Source organism: Phyllostomus hastatus, unplaced genomic scaffold (assembly GCF_019186645.2).
Source record: "Phyllostomus hastatus isolate PE091 unplaced genomic scaffold, TTU_PhHast_1.1 phas_scaffold_21, whole genome shotgun sequence".
Lineage (NCBI taxonomy): Eukaryota > Metazoa > Chordata > Mammalia > Chiroptera > Phyllostomidae > Phyllostomus > Phyllostomus hastatus.
In genome coordinates, this window is record NW_025334017.1 from 18,168,484 (window position 1) to 18,187,778 (window position 19,295).

General features: G+C 41.7%; 1 protein-coding gene and 1 non-coding gene across 3 annotated transcripts; both read right to left on the reverse strand.

Moving 5' to 3' along the window:
• Positions 1–859: 859 nt before the first annotated feature.
• On the reverse strand, positions 860–18,692 carry TP53INP1 (tumor protein p53 inducible nuclear protein 1). Of its 2 annotated transcripts, none has more exons than XM_045861148.1 (4): positions 18,497–18,692; positions 11,060–11,316; positions 10,215–10,569; positions 860–5,645 (listed from the first exon to the last, which is right to left on the reverse strand). In XM_045861148.1, exons 2-4 carry the CDS (start codon positions 11,169–11,171, stop codon positions 5,396–5,398), a joined length of 717 nt encoding a protein of 238 aa, XP_045717104.1. In that variant the 5' UTR covers positions 11,172–11,316; positions 18,497–18,692; the 3' UTR covers positions 860–5,395. The 2 variants fall into 2 exon arrangements, with proteins under 2 accessions (XP_045717104.1, XP_045717103.1); XM_045861147.1 differs by having other exon boundaries at positions 18,486–18,692.
• On the reverse strand, positions 14,162–14,292 carry LOC123833426. The gene has a single exon (XR_006788258.1). It is a non-coding gene; the product is annotated as a U8 small nucleolar RNA (small nucleolar RNA).
• Positions 18,693–19,295: the final 603 nt, after the last annotated feature.

Below are 19,295 nucleotides of genomic sequence, written 5' to 3' on the forward strand. Positions count from 1 at the left end.
AGCTGCTTCTTCCCAAGTCAACTTTTGTGACCTCATTTTCATCTTTGGGCTGATCCTCCTCACCTCTGCCCTTATCTTGTCATTTCAGCGGAGAGTCTGAGAGATAATAAAAATCTGTCTTGAACCCTGGCTGGTGTGGCTTAGTGGATGGAATGTCTGTCTGCGGACTGAAAGGTTGTTGGTTTGATTCCTAGTCAGGGCACATGCCTGCATTGCAGGCCAGGTCCCCTGTTGGGGGGATGGGAGAGGCAACCAATCAGTGTTTCTCTCCCTCTCTTCCTCCTTTCACCTCTCTCTAAAAATCAGTAAATAAAATATATATTTTTAAATCCATCTTGAAATAGCTTATAGTTCTAGAATGCTGATCTTCTCCAAGGATTTCTTAACATGAGAGTTCTTTGAGCTACCTGTTCAAGCATTTTGAATTGTTCACTGGACTATTTAGACTGGAGGTCCCTACCAGGGGGCATTAATAGACACAGGGTATGTCCATACTGCTCTATAATGTTTGTAAAGATTGTGTCTGCATTCATGTGGGAGAAGAGCCACTGAGAATTCACTAAGACAGCTTTAAAAAGTCTACGGACCAATGTATTAAATTATATATATATATATTTTTTTTAACACAGATTAGTTGGAAGGAAAAAGTACTGGCTTGGAGTTACCCTCAAATTCATCCTCACTTAAGTGGCTATTGTGATATAATACACTTATTTTATACAAGTTTTTTTAAAACAAAGTATTTAAAGTATATATTAAACACATCTTTTGGACAAGTAAAACTAAACAGCAAATATTTTAAGATGTACCTAGTTTTAAGACTAATGACCATAAAGAAAAAAAAATGAGCTGACAAATGTGAAGTTGAAGGACATTTTATTTACTGACAGATTAAAAACCGTAACTCCAGATGGTGCTAAATGCACCACTGAACCCAATTACAAAGAACTGGTGTTAATACACAATTTTTAAGCAATGCTACACTTATTTTTGGCAAAGTGCTGTATTGTTTAGTCTGTGTATAAAACTGACCAGCTATGAACTAATCAGTATAAAAATTTCTATAAAAACAGAAAAAATTTAGACAGTGGCTCAAGAAAAACAAGCTGCCATTTATGCATAGATTGATGTACAGTATAGAACCTAACCAAATGTCCCTTTGTAGTTTTCAAGTTGTTAAAAAATAAAAGTTTGTGTCCAGAAACACATCAGGAAGGCACATAGTACAATCTACAATACTCTTCAGTCTCTACAACTGATGCCCTGCCCTTGAAAAGCAAATGTACAATTCACAATTTTACTTGAGAAAAAAACAAAGCCACTTTTTTTCCTTGAATAACACAACTATTGATTAAAGTTCCAAACCTCTGGAGGAAAATGCAACCAAAAAGCAAGCAAAACCACTCACACACACCAAGCCAGGAAACATACAGATCTAACCTCCCCAAGTACTGGTTTGGTTTCCAGAAGTCCAGCTAGAAAACAAATACTAACACCTAGGGCAAATACAGAGCAAACCTGGGCATTTAACAATTATACAAGGTTTAAGAAGTGGTGTAAGGGAAATTCTCAATGACATACAAAACATGATCCACTTAAGCTGCCTTCCTTTGAATAGTAACTTCTCGCACATATAGGATACTGTTGCAAATAGAATAGGGTATCTTGATCTGTATTCCTTCCAGCACCTTTCTCCAAATCACGGACACTGGTGTCAAATTTCAAGTGAAACTGCTACATGGCAAGGCTGACACCATTGCATTAAGTTGGTTTTCTAACTAAAGCATTTTGCGTAGAATTTTAAGCATTAAAAGAAGTAGATAAGGATGCCATTTATAATGTATCAACATAAGTGATGGCAGCGAAACCATCCATTACAGTAGCCCTACTTTTAAGAGAATTTAATCTGTGTATGGGTCTTATAATTTTAAGGTAACATATGCTAGTATCTCCAATACAAGGAGCAGTCTCTAAACTGATTCTAAAAACAAAAAATAATACTTGGAAACTCTTAAACTTTCTCCATTAATCTATATAATTAAACATATATGTCTGTCTTCTAGTTGGAGTCCTTCATTTTTTTGTTTCTAACTCAAAGAAAATGAGGATAAGAAAGATATTCTTCTTTGCTCTTTTCTCTTAAGAAGACATAAAGAATATATTTCCTTGAGGAGGAAGAGAAACAGCAAACACCGATTCAATGAAGACGTAAAGATTATCCACCAGTGTGCTGCAGATTTGAGAAGTAAAACCAATGGGCAATGCTGAACAGCCCGCTCAAGTTTTAGGTAAACTGTCTTACTAGGATCAAGGTACTAATACAACAGAGAAGACGTGTAAAAAGCAACAGTTTGCCTGGGAACTGGAAAAATGAACAGAAAAATTAATGTACAAAAAAGCTCCCTGGAATAGGAAGTCAAAAATCCAATCACTTTGCACGTTCTGTAAACAATTCCCCACCCAGCCAAGCATGAAAATGCATTGCCACAAAAGATAAATAATGGATGGTTAATCTTCAGCTTACAGTGCAGTACACAATTCAATTACTTGAGGAAGAAGAATAAACATAGAATATACATTACAAAATGTTTTATTAACAAAAACACAAACTTTGAGAAACATGGTGCATTATAAAAACTAAGAAACTTATTCATGAGACCTGCTTCTGTGCACCACACATTCCAGACTTCTTCCAAGTAACATTCTGGATTATCAGTTTAAAAACAGAGCACTCACTTCAAAGGGGTCTTATTTCTCATGGCTTGAATTTTTAAGGAATATGCACTACAGCACACTGTAAACCACTAATATTTACAACAGCAAAAATAATAATTTATAATAAATTGTATTTTGGCCATGTTTCAAAGAATACTTAACATGCTAATATTATTCTGTGTTATTAGTGGTCTTCTGTCTTGCACATAGTAGATGCCTAACAAACATCTAGTGACCAAGAACTTGAACTGAATTATATAACTACTTTCTCCAATTCTTACATGTGCCAATTTCAGAAACCACAATATAATATCACAGATGGTGTGGTAGCCCTTACCCTGAAAAAACATCCCAAAGACTGAAATTATTTGTCTTCCAGGAACAAGGCATAAAAAACTAGGCCTAGATAAGGAAAACAAAAAGGCAGTAACTAATGGGGATGTAAATGAATTTAAAGTATCAGGAAATCTGAAAAAAGAAAAAAAATGTAAAAAAAGACCATTGTAGTTTTACATAGAAATCTGTCCACACTGCCAAACAAATTCTCCTGGCTGAACTTCTGTAGCTCGTGAGGTACTAACAACTTGCATGCAATGTATTCAGAGGCTTACATCAAGAAAACATTTAGCTGGTCTATTTTCAAGTTACCAATATATGGCCCTATAACAAACATGATGTAAAACATACACACCTTCATGAAAACTCTACCTTATCTCCCAATCCAAGTAAACACAAATAGTAACAAACTTCTAGCTCAGTTTGACAAAACTTTACAGACTTGGCCCCTAATAGAAAACAAATAAATAAAAGGGTGGCTGAAATGGAAGGGGAATACGGAGAGAAGGGGGATCTAGACTCTTGTTCTAAAGAGACATTCCTGGCACTTCATCAACACCAGTAGAAGAATCACCTAATACCACCATGTAACTACACTATTTGACTGTTTCTGACTCTCAACATCCCAGTCTAGTCAGAAGAGCACAGCTCTTCACTTAAAAAAGTATCCCATGCTTGCCTGCATCAAGCTGCTACAGAGTTACTGAGAAATATAATAATACTTTATGTAACTACATGCTGCGTTTTCCCTTGAAACATTGTAGAGACATGTACTTATTTAATGAGGGTGGCAAAGAAGATGGAAAAATTAAGCTAGTTGATTATGAAGGTGATACTACTGCTCTGTAAGCAGAATGTGCTTTGGATTATAAATGTGCTTATTTTAATTTCAGAAGATTTCAGAGTGTGGATGGCTCAGCAAAACCCATCACAACTGCTAAAAAATAAAGTGACTGACTAGAGGTAAGGAGTAGATCTTCTCTGTGTCGAGTGACCTGGCCTCTGTGGGCATCGAACCCTGCCCCCTGACCTCATTAGCACCAACACTCTGAAGAACAGCTGTGGCAGAACAATTGCCACAGGCCTCACCCTCATCACTGGATTCAGCAGAGAGGCCCTTGGAACCACACAGGTACAGTTCTGGAGAGCCCCGCTTCAAATCAGGACACGGTCCTCAGAACAGCTGTGAGTGAGGTAACTACTACTGCTCCCTCATTGCTGGAGGAGACAGAGGCCAAAGTGGTTAAAGATTCTGCCTGAAGCGTAACTTAAAACAAAAAATGAAAACTCAAGGAAGCCAAACTGTCCCTCTTCATTTAGACGCCATGAAAGGCAATCGCCAGGAATTTGCTTGCTTGCCACTTGGCAGGACAGGCTCCACTGCAGAGGATTGATCACGGTATCAGAAATACAAAGCCTATCACTTTTCCCTGGGGCAGATATAAATACGAAGTCACTCAAGTACCTGGACAAGGACTTCTAAATTTACAGATGATGTGAGGTGGTGCGTGAGCAGAACTGGCAGGAAAGAATTCAAACAACTTAAATAGTGGACTAATAGGTTAGTTATGGACATACATTTTCCCAAATACAATTTCACAGGTCTAACTGACTCCCTCCGCACATGAGACAAGTGCTTTTGTCCCACGATGCCTGTAATGTCTGTACCACGTCACACAGTCACGTTGGTATCAGTGAATGTACTGTTCACTAACACTTAATGTACCTGAATTCCAAAATGAACTCCATGGCTAATCTGGGGTGGGGGAACCCATGCACACAAAAATATATCAAGTTTTCTTTCAAAAGAGAATTTAGCCATAATTCCATTATAACCATGGCAACTTAACCTGTTAATGCTCATATTAGTGTGTAAAAATGTATTTGTTATATACAGAAAAGATTATCAAGTACTGGTCAATAAAGTGTGTGGTTGACCCTGAGAATAAATTTTTGCTTACTCAAAAGATTGATTAAGTAATGCAAAATAAAGTGAAGCTGAAAGATGCCTATTCTCATACTTGAGAAGAAATGTCTTTAAAATACTAACTTATGTACACTTTAATAGATTTAAAGACATCCCCAAACACCAAACACTATAACTGTATTGATATGTTTCCAAAAATACTCTGAAAAAATTTACAAAAAAGTAACTGTTAAGAGCAAGGCATTATGTGATATTCAGCATGTAAATCTGGCTTTCAAGATAGTGTCTAAACACACTGATAAAATTACGTGATTGGTCATCAACTGGCTGTAGAGAGACAGCATCTTCACCATCCAAACACACACATCCACACACATGTACAAACCAAGAGAAACCAACCAACCAAACGTGAAATTCTTAGTAATTGTACTGCCGTGGGCAGGGCTGATGGACAGCCCAGCTACTGTGCTTGACTTGCCGAGAGTGGCAATCCCTGGTAAGATTTTGGCGACGAAGGCTATTTCTGTTAAGACACTGTCTTTCACTGTGTTCTTTTATCCACTGGGAAGGGCGAAAGCTCTTAGGTTGTTCCAGAAAAGCCGTGTGAGCAGCAACAGCTGCAACGTAGCAGTGAATGTGCTGCCCCACTTCATTCTGAGCTTCCACTCTGAAACAGAAGAAAATGGGTGTGTGTTAAATAGAGTATGTTACTAATGAAAATTGCGAAGCTACTTAGCAATTCAATCTGCCATACTAACTTACGGCTGAATGAGAGCTTAGTGTCTCATGGCTGACAGACAAGTTTGTATTTTGTGACCATTCTGACTGACAATGGTAGAAGGAAGCAGCCAACTTTGAACAGAAACATGCCATGTAATAATCAACAGGTGGTTAATTAAGTAGACCATTTTTGAAAAAATAAAAAAATGCTTTACACTTTGAGTAAATTTCAATTACAAAGCAAACACGTATGTGCTTTTCTAAGAGGGAAACTGACATTTACTGAGTATCTGCATTTGCCAACTATTTTGCAAATATTGTGTATTTTAATTCCTGCCATGATCTTAATAGGAAAATATTTTAATTCCCAAGTTTTACTGATCAGAAACCTAAGGCTCAAAGATGTGCTTAGGTCACAATTATTAACTGACTCAACCAGGATTCTAACACAGGCCTTACTCCAAAGGACCGCAGTTATGAAGCAAGGTGAGTAGTGATGCACTGTGGCCACAGCACCTTCACAGACATTTGCTGTCTGTAAGTGAAATGTCCCAGGAAACAAGGTTTACAACTGTACTTAATAAAACTTTATATAAGGAAAATCTACTCACTTAACACCTTTCTAGTAAGATGCTACCTGCTTATTATATCACGACAGGACACATTTCGGAATGGTATGTGCACAGCAATGTCATGAAGACCCTTGGGGACAAACCATATGATGTATTGTTTTCTACAGTAAAAGCTAATCAAGTAGGATATATCTAAATTACAGTAACACAAGGGATGAGGAATTTTAAGATTTTTAAGGGTTATGTTATACAGAAAGGGCAGTTATGTATTCTGTTTATAATCACTAGAGAAAAACACTATTCTTTTTTAATGTATTGCTTTTTAAAAAATAGTAGAATCAAAGCAGGTTGCATTAAGAAACTAATAGAAGTTAAAATAAAGCCTAGTTTTTAAAAGGTGGGCACCTTGAGTCCTTAACTTCCTGCTCAGACTGATAACACAGTGTCAGAGGGAATATACTTACTCTGTGCCAGCGAGTCTCAAAAGCAGCTTTCCCTGGCCCTACAGATGTTAAGTGGTGAACTATTAAATCACTAGTAAGATTTAAAATGCTATTTAATTTTACTGTTAGGAGGCCAACTTTAATTTAACTGGTTTACTATGGGTCATTAAATTACACATGTATTATTTAATTTAAGATTATGGCATTTATAAAGGTTGAAACACAATAAAACACACACTCTGAAGTTCGCCTCTAATTATAAAGCACCTTACTTTCATGTGCCCTGTGTTAATACCTCCAAGGATAGGATGGAAATGATCTAACTTTTGAAAGACATGATTTATTTCCTGCTCAAAAAATACAGATATTTATTTACTACATAGCATTCCCCTAATTTTGGTAACATCTAATTTCTACCTTGATTTAGTGGGCCTTATAAGAATTTCAAGTCCAAAAATAAGGATAGTAAATAAGATTTTCGTTATTATAATAATTTGCAGTACTTTCTTATGTTCAGAAAGAATTTATATAACATTAAATGTGTTCTTTTGATGTTATATATGGAAATGTACTTACGCAACTTCCCTACTGTCATATCAAAACATAAGATACAAAAACAAACAAGATATTAAGAAATGACATTTCACTGCTCCAAAACTGCAAACATAGAACCAGATGTAGTACAAGGGCCTGAACTGGACACTGCTGTGTACAAACCAGATGAAATATTCTGGGCTCCAATGAGAAAATTGGAACATGGTTTGTGTAGGTGAAGTGAAATTTTACTAAAAAAAGAAAGGTGGAGATCATTGCCTAAGAAGTGGATTGTAAAATAGTATAAAATAGTATATGCAACTTGATCCCGTTTAGGTTAAAAATAGTGTGTGTATGTGTGCGCGCACATGCATGTGTGGGTACATACAGGAAAATAATTTGGAAGGATATATCTTAGGGTCTCAGCAGTATTCCCCACTGGGTAATAAAAATGTCATTTTAAATTTCTGCATATTTGCATTTTCTAATTTCCTGCAATGCATATGCACTGTTTCTCTGTTATTTACAAAGCTGAATATATATATACTATATGTATACACATACGCACTTTAAATACTGAAAAATATATATACAAATGCCAGTAAGTTTAAAGTGACTATTAATCATGCTAAATTATTGAATGGAATTCCTCAGAGGTGAGATCAGAAACAGGAAGAATTTACCAAGATGCCCCTTCACACTGGCCAGAATGGCCATCATAAACAAATCAACAAACAACAAATGCTGGAGAAGTGGAGAAAAGGGAACCCTAGTGCACTGTTGGTGGGAATGCAGACTGGTGCAGCCACTGTAGAAAACAGTATGAAATTTCCTCAGAAAACTGAAAAGGGAACTGCCTTTTGACCTAGTAACTCCACTGCTGGGATCATACTCTAAGAATCCTAAAACACCAATCCAAAAGAACCTATGCACCCCAAGGTTCATAGCAGCACAATTTATAATAGCCAAGTGCTGGAAGCAACCTAAGTGCTCATCAGTAAATAAGTGGATCAAAAAACTGTGGTACATTTACACAATGGAATACTATGCAGCAGAAAGAAAGAAGGAGCTCCTACCCTTCACGACAGCATGGATGGAACTGGAGAGTACTATACTATGAAAATAAGCCAGGCATGAAATACAAATACCGTATGATCTCATCTGTAAGTGGAACCTAGTCAATAAAACAAGCAAAATATAACCAGAGACATTGAAATAAAGAACAAACTGACAGTAACCAGAGGGGAGGGGGGGAAGAAGGGGAAGGGTTGTCAAGGAATTTGTATAAAGGACCCATGGACGAAACCAAAGGCGGGAAAGATGATGGTGGGAGGTGGGAGTAGGTGGGGCGGGGACAGTGGTGGAGGGGAAATGGAGGCAACTGTACTTGAACAACAATAAAAAAAATTCAGGAAGTATTTTTAAGAACTGAAGAAATTAATTTGAATCAAATATAAAGCAATTAAATCAATATTACCTCCAAAAACTTGTATTCTAAATTTTAGTTGGAATGCCTCACTGACTTCTTGATAAGCTTACAGGGCTGAATAAAGTGCCAGTTAAAGTAACATTTCCCATCAAAGATCTTACCTAGTAGAAGGCCTAGGTAACTATTTAAGCAAACTGTTTTTCAATTTGATACAAGCATATGTCTACCTTCATTCAAGATAAGCTACAATGGTGAGACCTAACAGTGCAGTAAACTCTGGTAAAGTTAAATTAATGGGCTGCCTGGGCTTTGTTTATACTTGGCAAACAGGAATTGGAAGATATATACAATGGTCTAATTTGTAGAGTCAGAGCCTGGACAATCAACAGAGAGGCCCTTTGGACGACAGCACTAACTACAGGAATACCTGAACTGTGCCAAGGAATCAGTCACCTGTACCCTAGACAGGCACGAAGAGAATTATGATAGTGCCAGCGCCCCACGACACTTCAACACCACAGGGAACCTTCCAATGTGCACATCATGGCCTAGTCAGACTTTGAGACAATCAGTGCTGCCATGGGCTTTATTCTAGTAGGAGGGCGCAATCCTGAGTATGTTCCCTAGACAAAGGCCACACAATGTTTCTAAGCTGGAACACACCAAACTTCACTGACCAGACCTTTCCTTGAACCTGTCCAGGCCCTCTACCAGCCTGGCACTGAAACAGCCTTTCAGACCACTGGGGACCCCCATGTCACTGTTTGGGTATGAAATCTTCCCTCTGTGAGGCAGAAAATAACTCTGAGTAAAATGTTTTGGTAAAGCTGCCATTTTACTTCATGTTAAGATTTCTCAGGTTTTCAAGGTTAAGAGCCATTTGACGTGACTTGGCTAGAACTACTTGGAAGAAAGTAAGAGTTATGTTTTAAGACATAATGTTCTTGTTGAATTTGATACCCTCAAATAATCCAGTCTTACAATAGCAGAGTTACATTCTAAGATACTTAACAGAAATGCCAGTGTTTTCTTTCCATTCATTAGCAGCATATTATAAATGGATTAGATCTCCATTATATAACTAGAGCATATTATAATTTTTCTTCTTTTTCACAGTATCTTATACTTGAATGTCATTTGTTTCCTACAAAATCATCCTCTTCCTTTAAGTGTTTATTGCTGAAAATCACTCAGCATGTAAACTACCTTTTAAAAGGTTCTGCAAAATGATAACACGTATGTATAGATATATACACACATATATACATATGCAGAGAGAATAAATGTGGTGAAATGTTAACAAGGGCTTTGAAGACAATAAAAAATAGGTTAAGAGGATATGGAACTTTTTGAAAATCTAAAATGAACAAGTTTTTTTAATACCATCAACTGCTTTGTGTACTATGTGTATACCTTCATAAATCTCTAACAAAATTACTTTTGCATCTTCTAAAAACTTACTTTGAATGGTAGGAGAAATAAATAAACCATGTGCTAAACAGAATGTCTGTGGAAAGAGTCAAATACTCATGACATACCTTGGACTACCTGGGTTATGAAGTTCATCAGTCCCGCAGCTGGTCTCACTGAGACCAGGGCAGGAGTTATGCACAGCATAGACAGACATGCTGGGATGTTCGATGAGAAGGTTTTCCATAGGACTGGTTTCCACCTTGATAGTGGTTAATCCACCCGCAGTGAAGCACGGGGGAGGAGTGATAAACCAGCTCTCCTCCATTGGACAGGATTCAAACTGGAGGAAGCAGGAATCACTTGTATCAGCCAAGCACTCAAGAGATGCAGGTAAACAGGAGAAGACTGAAGGATGCTTGGTAGGTGAGTCTTCATTGATGTCTTCTTCTTCGTCTTCTGCTGACAAACCAGTGCAAGTGTCTTAAAGATGAGAGATACACTACTATTAGCTGATGCCCACATTCCTTCATTTAGATCAGAAAAAAACCCATTTATATTCACCCATAATGAGTATAAAATAATTTCTGAGCACTGTGTGTACGTGTGTGATGTATCACTGTAGGGGATGGATTATTCTGGCTCTGTGAGAAGGTTTTCAGACTGTTTCTGTTCTACTGAGTAAACGTATAACAAGCCATATGCTACTGCTTGTCTAGCCTGAGGGTTTTCTACTGAAGTGCCCTGATTTGATCAGGGCGTAAGAGTTGCAAAACTGGCAGGTCTGACGTCAGTCAATTTCATGAGCTGATCACCTGGCACAGGATGTTTCCTGCAATTCTTTTAATAGAAATTCTTGTTTGTTTATTTTTAAGGCTGAAAAACCTCTGAAGTTACTGATTTACTTATGCAAAAAGTGAGATGCGAGTGTTTGCACTTTTGCTGTGATGATTAATGGTGGAGGACACCTTACCTATGAAATCGACAAGGATCCATTCATCATCTTCTTTCTCACTGAATTCTGGTTCTTGGTTAGAAGAAGTGTTGCTTTCACCTACAAACATTTTATTCAATCTCTGGAACATTTTTAAGGCAAGATTGAGACTTTGGCTGGATGTTTTTATAGCTGAGATTCAGAACCCCTGTCTTCAGTCAGCCTGACGGCACTGACAGGAGAGTAAAGTGCACACGGTGCTTATTCAACTTGGGCGAGAAGAACAGTCATTATCCCTAAAATAAAACAGAAAAATAAGGTTATTTCAAATCAGCATGTCTTTACATAATGTGTGTGTGTGTGGTTTTGAAAGTGCACACACGTACATGCACACCCTTAGAAGCACAGGCCTTAGCCTTCTGTCACAGATCTTCCTTTTCTGCAGGAGCCAGGTGTAAGAACTGCAATATCTGGTATTTACAAAGCATGAATGACTACTGAAACACAACTTGTACAGATCTTAAAATGTGAAACAAAAAGGAAGGACTTAGCACAGATGTAGAGAACAGACTGATGGTTGCCACAGGGGAGGGGGACTAGAGGACTGGCTAACAAAAGTGAAGGGCTTAAGAGGTACAAATTGGCAGCTACAAAACAGCCAGGGAGATACAAAGTACAACATTGGGAATAGAGTCAATGATACTGTAATAGCTATGTGGTAACAGGTGGGTACTTGAAATATCTGGAGGACCACTTTGTAAAGTATGACTGTCTAACCACTATACTGTATACCTGAATGTGTATTATAATATTGAATGTCAACTGTAATTGAAAAATAAAATGTAAAAAATCTGAATGTGGGGTCAGTGATCGCAGAATTTACTTTCACAACTCAGTTCAGACGAACCCCTGGCCTGGAGAGTACCCAGGGCCCCTCTCGCTCAGACCCACCCTGGCACAGAGAGCTCCTTAAGGGCAGGGACCATACCATCCACTTTACTTGCCTCAGCACTTAGCGTAGCATCACATCCAACATAGAAATTCAGCTGTTCAACTATTAACACCCAAGTATGACAAGCCATATGAACTAGGAACTTTCTTAAAAAAAAAAAAAAGATTTTACAGAGAGAGGTGAGGGAGGGAGGGAGGGAGAGAAACATCGACTGGTTGCCTCCTGCATGCCTCGAACTGAGGACCTAGCCTACAACCCAGGCATGTGCCCTAACCGGGATTTGAACCAGCAACTTTTTGCTTGGCAGGCCAATGCTCAATCCACAGAGCCACACCAGAAAGGGAACTATTTCTTTTAAATAAAATTATAATTCCTCCTAGAATTCACATTTTTAAAAAGATACAGCATTGTGAATAACAACATTATTGGAGAATTGCAAAAGAAAAGGAGGAAGGAGCTGGTTCTCTTTCACATCTGTACTTTTACAACAAGGGATAAATTTGAGTAAAATTTATAAATTTAAATAATTTCAGACTACAGTATTGCTTTTTTGTAAGTAGAGGAGCAAAAACTAGATATTAACAGTTGTTCTATGTAATAGTCAACAGCCAGAAGCTGCCAAATGAACCCGGCAATAGTACCCAGTGACCACCCCATGCCAGGCATTTATCCTTCACTGGCTCATTTTCTCTTGTGCTCTGTATCTCTTGTATGTGACTACAAGTGTACCCGATTACTTTTAAACTCTGTAAGGACAGCATACTTTGACCTTCAAAACAATTCCTACAGCTGGCATGGGAAAATGTGCACTGTAGAAAACTAAGGACGGCAACTAGAACCAGGACCAGCCATTCACTGTGCAGTGGGAAGTAGTGGTCAGGGTGCCTGCGTTCAGTGCTGCCCCTGCTGCCGCTGCCTCTGCACTCTGCGAGTTACAAAGTGACACATTTCAGCTGGCAGTAGTTTCACCTCACGGAGTTCTGGAGAGTTCAAAATGAGGAACCACCCTTGTCTGACCTTATTCCAGAGTTCCAGATTTATATATTCATGTCTTCCTGGTTACCTGATGGGCATATCAAGCCTAACCCATATCAAAGAGAACTTAATTCCCACCCCCCCCAACACACAAACTTGCATACTGTCCTTTATCCCTTTTCAGTATGGAGCAGCAGCAGCACCTAGCAGTTATTCAGGCCCCAAACCTAGCAGTTACCCTTGGCTTCTTCTAAGCCCTACCATTCTCCCTCCTTCCTACCCTACCCCTCCTCCAAACTATCAGCAAGTCCTGACTCTACCTGCAGGTGTGGCTCGAATCCACCTACTTCCCTCTACCACTCTCATCCTAGTTGAAGCCAACCTTCCTGGTGTCTCTCCAGATTTTGCCAATCACCACCTCCTAGATGGTCTCCCTGACCCTATACTTGTAAAATGAGATAAGGCAGGCAACCTACTTGGCAAGGAATTTGGCACAAAGTTCTCAGTCAGTGTCAACTATTATTCTACAAATATTTATCGAGCACTTATTATGCATCAGGTGTAGTGCTAAGTGCAGGGAAAAAGGCAGTAAATAAAGCCCTCCCATGGCAGGTTAACAACCTGTGTGCTATGTCCTCTGGAAGAATTACTGGGTGTCCCTCAGACCTATGCAGGTGAAGGTCAGGGAACATAAATGATTTAATCTTGAGTGGTTGGGACGATCAAGAATGAAGGGGCAGAAGGAACACTGTGGAAACTTGAAATTGGGAATGTGGCACCTGCGGTACAGCTCCAGACTCAGATGGACAGTTGTGAGGGCAGGCTTAACTTGTGAGGGCAAGTTACAGGGAGGGACCAGTTAAGGATGACACAGGCTTCTGGCTTGGCTAACTGGGAGGACAGTGCGACTATGTAATGGAACAGGAGTACTACAGGAGGTGCAGTTTGGGAAGTTTAGAGGTTGAATTTGGGTAATCTGCAAGTCATGCACCTGGACATGTCTAGTAGGTGGACTGAATATAGGGCTGTGGAGTTCAAGGGCACAGTCTCAGCTCAGGGCACAGACTTGGGAGTTGTCAACACAAAGCAGGTAACAGAAACCATAATAGTGGATGAGACCATCCAGGGAGGATGAAAAGTGCCTCACTAAACAACACTTCTTTTTCTGATGAGCATAAGGCTTTAACCCATAACTTCAGACTTTTTTTTAAAAACTCAGGAACAATCTGGGTGTTGCAAGTCCTGATTATGCAGAAGTGCTAATCGCAAGTCATGTGAACTCCATGATCATATTCCAATCTGCCCTCCAAAAGGAGGAATAGGCAAGGATTAACCGACCTGATGATATAACTTCAGACTTTTGACATTTCACTTTCAAAACAGCCATCTTCAGCTGTAAATGTAGTTAGAATCTGTAGCTGATTAGATTCCTGGTTCAATTCTTTATGTGCAAATTGGATTAAGACAGTTGTTTGGCATGCTACTACAACTGTGTAGTACTACCAGTGTTTCTTCATATCGATGACATTTGAATACTTTTGTGGTCACAACCCATCACCCTCAGCCATTAAATACTGAAGGTGGGTAAACAGGATGTGTCACTTGCATAACCAGTCTTCCTGCAACATGGCCAAATCATGAAGGCTGGAGCTCTAATGTAAGAATTCAAATTCAGCTCTAAGTTCCACGCAAGAGAAGTGAGAAGAGAGGTGGGCTGTGTGCTTAACCTACTGTGGTATGACACATGTTCCAAAAGAATAACTATCATAGGGTTTGATATAAAGGTTTTGAATATATAAACTAGGAGGGAAAGAAAATATTTTCAAAATCTTTTCCTCATTTTTCTTGAATTGTGGAGGCAGATATTGGCCCCAAGTACATTTCTGTGTCCGCTGAACCAGCTGAGAGACTAATCCCAGTTCCCTAGAGCACTGGGTTGGAAGCAGGTTGTGTACCAGATAGGAAGCTGGCAGTGGGGGGCTAGGGGAGGGAGAGAACACACCCCACAGGGAGACCCTTGCCCCTCCTAAATGAGCATCTTGTTCCCCAACTGTGATGCCACGTGGAGTCCAGGTCAGATCAGTGGTAGCTACAAGGCAGAGAACATTGCTGGGACCACTGTGGCTGGGCAGCTGTGGGTTTCCAACTGCAGGCGGCCCCCTCTGGCTACAGCTCCAAACCCACGTGAGGAGAGCCAGCTTATCCTGGCACAGGCACAACTACGTCACAGGAAAGGTGTCTCCAGTGGTGCTTTCTACGTGGCAGCACAAGTCAATCTTCTGGTTTCCTGTAGTCAGAGGCTGTCTCCGGATGTCCCATGCCTCCTGCAAGGGCAACCAGCCTTGGGTGTGGTGTTCTGGAGCCCAGTCAGCCAAGAGAAGAGCTCATCATCATCTTTCCAAGTCACTGTTGGTGACCTGTTGAACCTCAGTGGGAAGTGTCACCTGCTGGTTACACTGTAACACACCTGTTGAAGCTCAGTGGGAAGGATACAGAATGGAGTCTTGCCTATCCTGCCAATGACCCAGAGACTGTCCCAAACCAGTCACTGCTACTCTTGACCTTGGCTCCTGCCGAGGAACAGAAGTTCTCCACTGGGCTGGTTCTATGTGGAGCTAAAGGGCAACGCAGAATAGACGTCACTCCTCCCTGCATGTCACTGACTTTTTGATACTCACAACTGGAGGGCAATGATAAAACTAAAATGAAAATTCCTAAGAGGACAAATTTACAAACACAGCTGGAATTTAGTATAGAGGTAGAGGCAAAGAAGCCTAGGTGTGGTAGTGCTGCCTTTGTTTGGGGCATCTGCAAGCTTTCAGCCTTAAACCTAAGCCAAGCAGTCTCACCCCAATGGAGAAAAGAAACCAACAGTCTGTCTGCACCCCAGCATTTCAAGAAGGCAGCTTTGTCCCTGCAATCCTGGCTCAAGGTACCTCCCTTTTAAAAAATGTCTTTTTCATTATAAAATGAATGAAGTTACATTATAAAAAGTTTAGAAAATAGGTATTATTCCATGTCTTGTTGCAGCCATTGTTAGTCTATTGTACATTTTCCTCTAGCTTTTTCTACAATGCAGTCTTTTAAATCATTGGTTGCAGTCTGGTGAACACGCAATTCTGTACCCTGCTTTGTTACTTAACGTTTCATCATCAATGTTTTGCATATTATATTACACGAGTAGAAATGCTCTGTGAGCAGAGAAAGGTGGCTGAGTTGATACTTATTGGGAAGTGCATTCTACATAGTTCGAGAACTTAGAAAAGGAGTTGCTGGTCTGGAAGAGCTTGTCAGCTTCTCATTTTTGAGACAGCACCAACCTAGAGAGAGTACGGCTCTGGAAACAGCCAGCTGTGCTTGAAATCTTGGCTCTGCTACTTGCATCTTGTTTGAACTTAAGATATTTAGGAACTTCTTGGTGCCTCAGTTTTCTTACCCTTAAAATGGGGATGACAGTGCCAACATGAATACTAAGTGTGTATCACTTAATAGCACCTGGCACATAGCAGGTAAATATTAACACCACAAGTTCATTCCAAAGCAATTGTTGATTGACTGTGAGCAAGTAATTTAGCATCTTTGGGTCTGAGTGTCTTTACCTGCAAAATGTTTACATAATAATTAGAGCTACAATTTACTGAATGCTTATTTTATGAGACAGGGACCTGAGGTACTTATTTGTCCCATTATACTAATAAGGAAACTGAAGATCAGATATTAAATAACTTGCTCAAAAGTGACAGAGCCGGTCAGGGGTGGAGCTGGCATTACAGCCTCAGTCTGTCTGGTTCCAAGTACATTGCTTTTCCCTGCACATGATCTCTCAGGGTCCCTCCAGCCTCAACTGTGGCTCTGTGAACTTCAGAGAACAGCGCTGTTTCAGTTGGTGTTGGCTGCCAGTAGGCGGCTCCAAAAACAACATTAAAAAATAAAACCCCCACAACTTTGATGATCTAACTTCATGTACACTTGTGGCTTCTTGACAGTTTCGAAATACCAGGTGGCTCAACAAACCACATCATCATTGAAAAGCAGCCTCAAAATTATCTCTTTATATCCTGCCCCCCTCACTTGTTTAGGAAAAAAAAAAAAACATGCTGATTTGAGTAATTTAAAATCTATTTTAAACTGCAGAAAAACCAAGCAAGAAAGTTGTCTTTGCCTGTTCCACTTTGACCTTTATTCAACTAGCTGCAAGAGAGTTACTCTCCCAGGGACTCAAGGGTATCAGCCCTGAGGCTGCATGATGGTGGACAAAGACAGAAATAGGTGGTAATTCATAGCCTGTTAACCTTGAATTTGGAGAGTAGGGTCATTCCCAAGAGAAACATATGAGAGCACTCACAGAAAAGAACAAAAGATGAAAAAAAAAAATACAAGAGACCTTGGTCATAGAAATTTGTAAGACCCTGGTTCCAGGCAGGGGCCTTTGAAAATTATGCTGCCAGTTCAGAATTAACAGTGTCTGAGACTTAAAACCAAAAGCTTCCCAAGTGCTTTTCACATGTGCAATGAAAAATGTATTTCAATTACCAGGCAAGTGATGTCAGAATCTTGGAGCACCTCATAACTTCTGTTCAATGACTCCCACGGGTGACTCCCCTCCCCACTTTCCTAAAACTACTTTGTATTTAGAAAACGTTTACTTTCAGCAATGTATGCCCAAATCCTTGGAAGTTACGGATGGAAAGGGGCTCTTCCTTAACTGCTTGATTCAGAATTAACATAAAGGATAATAAGCAGACATAATTGGGAAATACGATTAGAACAGGAACAGTCACTTAAAATTCATCTCCATCTTTAAAAGAGAAAACATCCTGTCCTTTCAATTGGCTGTGTGGCCTTGTCTAAATCACTCAATTTCTCAGGACTTCGGGTTTCCTATTCACAAAATAATACGGTAAAGCACGCATTATACTACATGGCGTGAGCTTTCAGCGTGGATTACTCGTAAACTGATAAGGATTTTTCAATTATGGGCAAGTAAACTAAGTGCTCTACAGGTGCGACCTCAAAGAGTGATGTGTAAGATCCAGCGCGTAGGTTGCGGTCGCCGGGTTCCGGGAGCGGAGGGCCCACGGTGCCACGGAGCGTGACCCAGGGCCAGGTGTCTGGCGGAGGGGGCGCGGGGCGAGGCCCGGGAGGGACGAGTCGCAGGGCGGAGGCCAAGAGCCCCCGGGCGCGCAGTCCCAGCTCTACTGCGGGGTGCAGGAGCGCAGGGGAGTGAGGAGGTGGAGGAGGTCCCGCCGCGGCCGAGAAAACAGGCACGCTCGGGGGAGGAGGCAGAAACCGAACACCCAACGGCCGCCCCGCAACGGGGCTCGGCCCGGCCCAGGTCCCCGAGGCCGCCTCTGCCCGCACCCGGGGCTGCGAGTCCCGCGGAAGGGGTGGCGGCCCGCGGCAGCGGCCGGAGGAAGCCGGAGGCCGGGGACCTCGCGGGCTGGCCCGAGGGCACGGCGCGCGGCTCCGGGCTGCGCCACCGGGGCTGCCGGGGCGGCCGGGACGAGCGGACGCGGCCCCGGCCCCGCCCGCACTTACGTGGGCCTGACCTGCAGCGCGGACGGCGGCGAAGCAACAGCGCCTCGCTCCGCCGGCACGGGCGGGCGCGACGCGGCGCGGGGCTGCTGAGGTAGCTGCGGGTCCCGGGACGGCGGGCGCGGGGCCGGGCCGGCCCTCCTGTTGCTGCGCCGCTGGCCGCCGCCGGCCCCTCTCGCTCCTTTTGTTGTTGTGCGGCGCTCGGAACAGCTGATCGGCCGCTCCGCCCGCCTCGGGCCCCGCCCCGGGGCCGCGCCAGCACTGGGTCCACCAATCGGGGGCGCCGGGGCCCCGGGGCCACCCTGCGAGAGGTTGTCACTAACGCACGTGACCTGGCGCCGAGCCGGGCGACACTCTCAAGTTAGAAACAAGCCCGGGCAACAAAAGCCGGGCGCCGGGCGCGGGAGGAGACTGCAGGGGCGAGCGGAAGGGAGGGAGAGTCGGGGGTTGGCGGGGCTGGCACAGGGGCGCCTGGGGGACAGCAGAGGAGGGGCTGGGGGCACAGAAACGGGATCCTGCATGAGTGTGAGAAAGAACGCGAAGGGTGAAAGGGAGATCCCAGACCCCTGTTATTCCTTTGGCCAAGAGTTTGTGGCACAAAGGGACTCAAAACACTTTTTAACTTTTTTTTTTCCTATTTTTTTACTGCGAGAGGAAAATTGTGGACATTGAGAGTTATAGAGCCTAAAGACCCCAAGAGGCCCATTCAGGCCAATGTAGGGTAAAACCACAGACACAGAACTATCCGGCAGGCCCACTTCCTGGCCTTCTTGGATGGAAAGCCTGGGCTCCAGATATGGGGAATGCAGGGTT

Excerpts from the sequence above, each read along its gene's own strand:
- TP53INP1 (XM_045861148.1), bottom strand. The coding sequence starts at position 11,171 with ATGTTCCAGAGATTGAATAAAATGTTTGTAGGTGAAAGCAACACTTCT. Across the intron at positions 10,570-11,059 it reads GATCCTTGTCGATTTCATAG|ACACTTGCACTGGTTTGTCA; the intron begins GTAAGGTGTCCT and ends CTCATCTTTAAG. Across the intron at positions 5,646-10,214 it reads CATAACCCAGGTAGTCCAAG|AGTGGAAGCTCAGAATGAAG; the intron begins GTATGTCATGAG and ends CTTCTGTTTCAG.